A 1,267-nucleotide genomic window follows, 5' to 3' on the forward strand; every position below is an offset into this window, starting at 1 on the left:
GGCAGGTGGGCACACAGAGCAGGCTGTCCCAGCCTCCTCCAACCCGAACGCACTCGGGGACAACTTCTCAGTCTGCACCCCTTCCCAAAGTGTCAAGCAGCCCGCAGGCCAGCACTCCAAACCGGCCGCTGCTTCGGAGACTGGGGATCAACACCATGCCTGGGCCCCGCGCTGCTCAGTTTCCCAACCGGGCGCTGGCCCACAAGCCAGAGCAACCTCAGCGCAAGCCTTCCCAAGTGCCCACCTGGAGCAGGCCGGGGTAGTGAAGGATTCGGCGGGAGCGGCGCGCTGCAGTCCCGCGACGTGGCACGTACCTTGGAAGCGATGACCCAGATATCGGTAGCGGTGGATGAGCCAGGGGTAAAAGGTGGACGGGTCCCGCTGCTGCGAGGCGAAGAGGGGGTGTGGCGAGTGCGAGGAGGGCAGGGGGTGGGCGGCCAGGGCGTGCGGTGGTGGCACCGGGTGCACTGGCACAGCGGGGTTGGGCGGGTGCGAGACCGCTTCGGCGAAGACCAAGTCCGGGTTGGAATAGACTCCCCTACCGGCAGCGGCCGCCGCAGCCGAGTGAAAGCCGTTGAGAAACGGATTTATGGGGCTGGAGTTGGCGTAGCTGAGCGCGGCAGGACGGATGGGGTCTTCTGAGCGAGAAGAGGGCAGGGGACTGTCCTTGGCCACCAGCGACTCGATGGTGAAGCAGCGCTTGGGCGCCGGCTGGAACATGCTGCGCCGAGGAGCTGGCGCCCAGGGCTCCCAGCTCCCGGCGACCGCAGCGCGCTGACTCCGCCGCCCGCAGCCCGCGGCGAGGACGGTGGAGAATTGGGGACTCGTTTGTTTGGGGTGGGGGTGGGGACGGGGGATGGGGGGAGGAAAGGAAGAAAGAAAGGAAAGGAAAAAGGAGAGGAGGGGGGAGGGAGAGGGAGCCAAGGATCCCGAGAATCTTGCACCGAACGCGCCCAACCTGGAGAGAGGGGGAAAAAATCCTTCCAGAAGAATTTGCAGGCGTGGATTGGGGTGATTTTTTTTTTTTTGCGAGATGGCGTGGGGGGATCAGAGTTAGAGGCAGGGAGGAGGGGTGGGGAAGTTTCTTGGGGGAGGCAAAAAAAAGTTTTTTCTCCTCTGCAAAAGGCGGGCAGGGCGCCCTAAGTCCAAGGACAATCCATGGAAGTGTTCGCTTCTTCACAAGTTGTGCAAACGATTTGTTAGTTCATGAGCCTAATTAGTGCGGGGATCACATAAACAGCTTCCTCCGAAGCCTGGTAAATGGCTT

The 1,267-nt window shown here is 62.4% G+C and overlaps 1 protein-coding gene across 2 annotated transcripts in view; it reads right to left on the reverse strand.

Annotated features, from left to right (window-relative positions):
* Positions 1-1,017, reverse strand: part of EMX2 (empty spiracles homeobox 2) — a 6,547-nt gene extending 5,530 nt beyond the window's left edge. The window contains exon 1 of one of the 2 annotated variants that reach the window (XM_003787126.2): positions 315-1,017. In XM_003787126.2, the coding sequence (XP_003787174.1) occupies positions 315-720 (406 nt within the window). In that variant the 5' untranslated portion in view covers positions 721-1,017. The remainder of the gene's footprint in view (positions 1-314) is intronic. The other variant, XM_012803576.1, reaches the window with a different exon arrangement.
* Positions 1,018-1,267: the final 250 nt, after the last annotated feature.

The sequence above is a fragment of the Otolemur garnettii genome, unplaced genomic scaffold, assembly GCF_000181295.1.
Source record: "Otolemur garnettii isolate 467f Iridium unplaced genomic scaffold, OtoGar3 scaffold00021, whole genome shotgun sequence".
NCBI classification, from domain to species: Eukaryota; Metazoa; Chordata; class Mammalia; order Primates; family Galagidae; genus Otolemur; species Otolemur garnettii.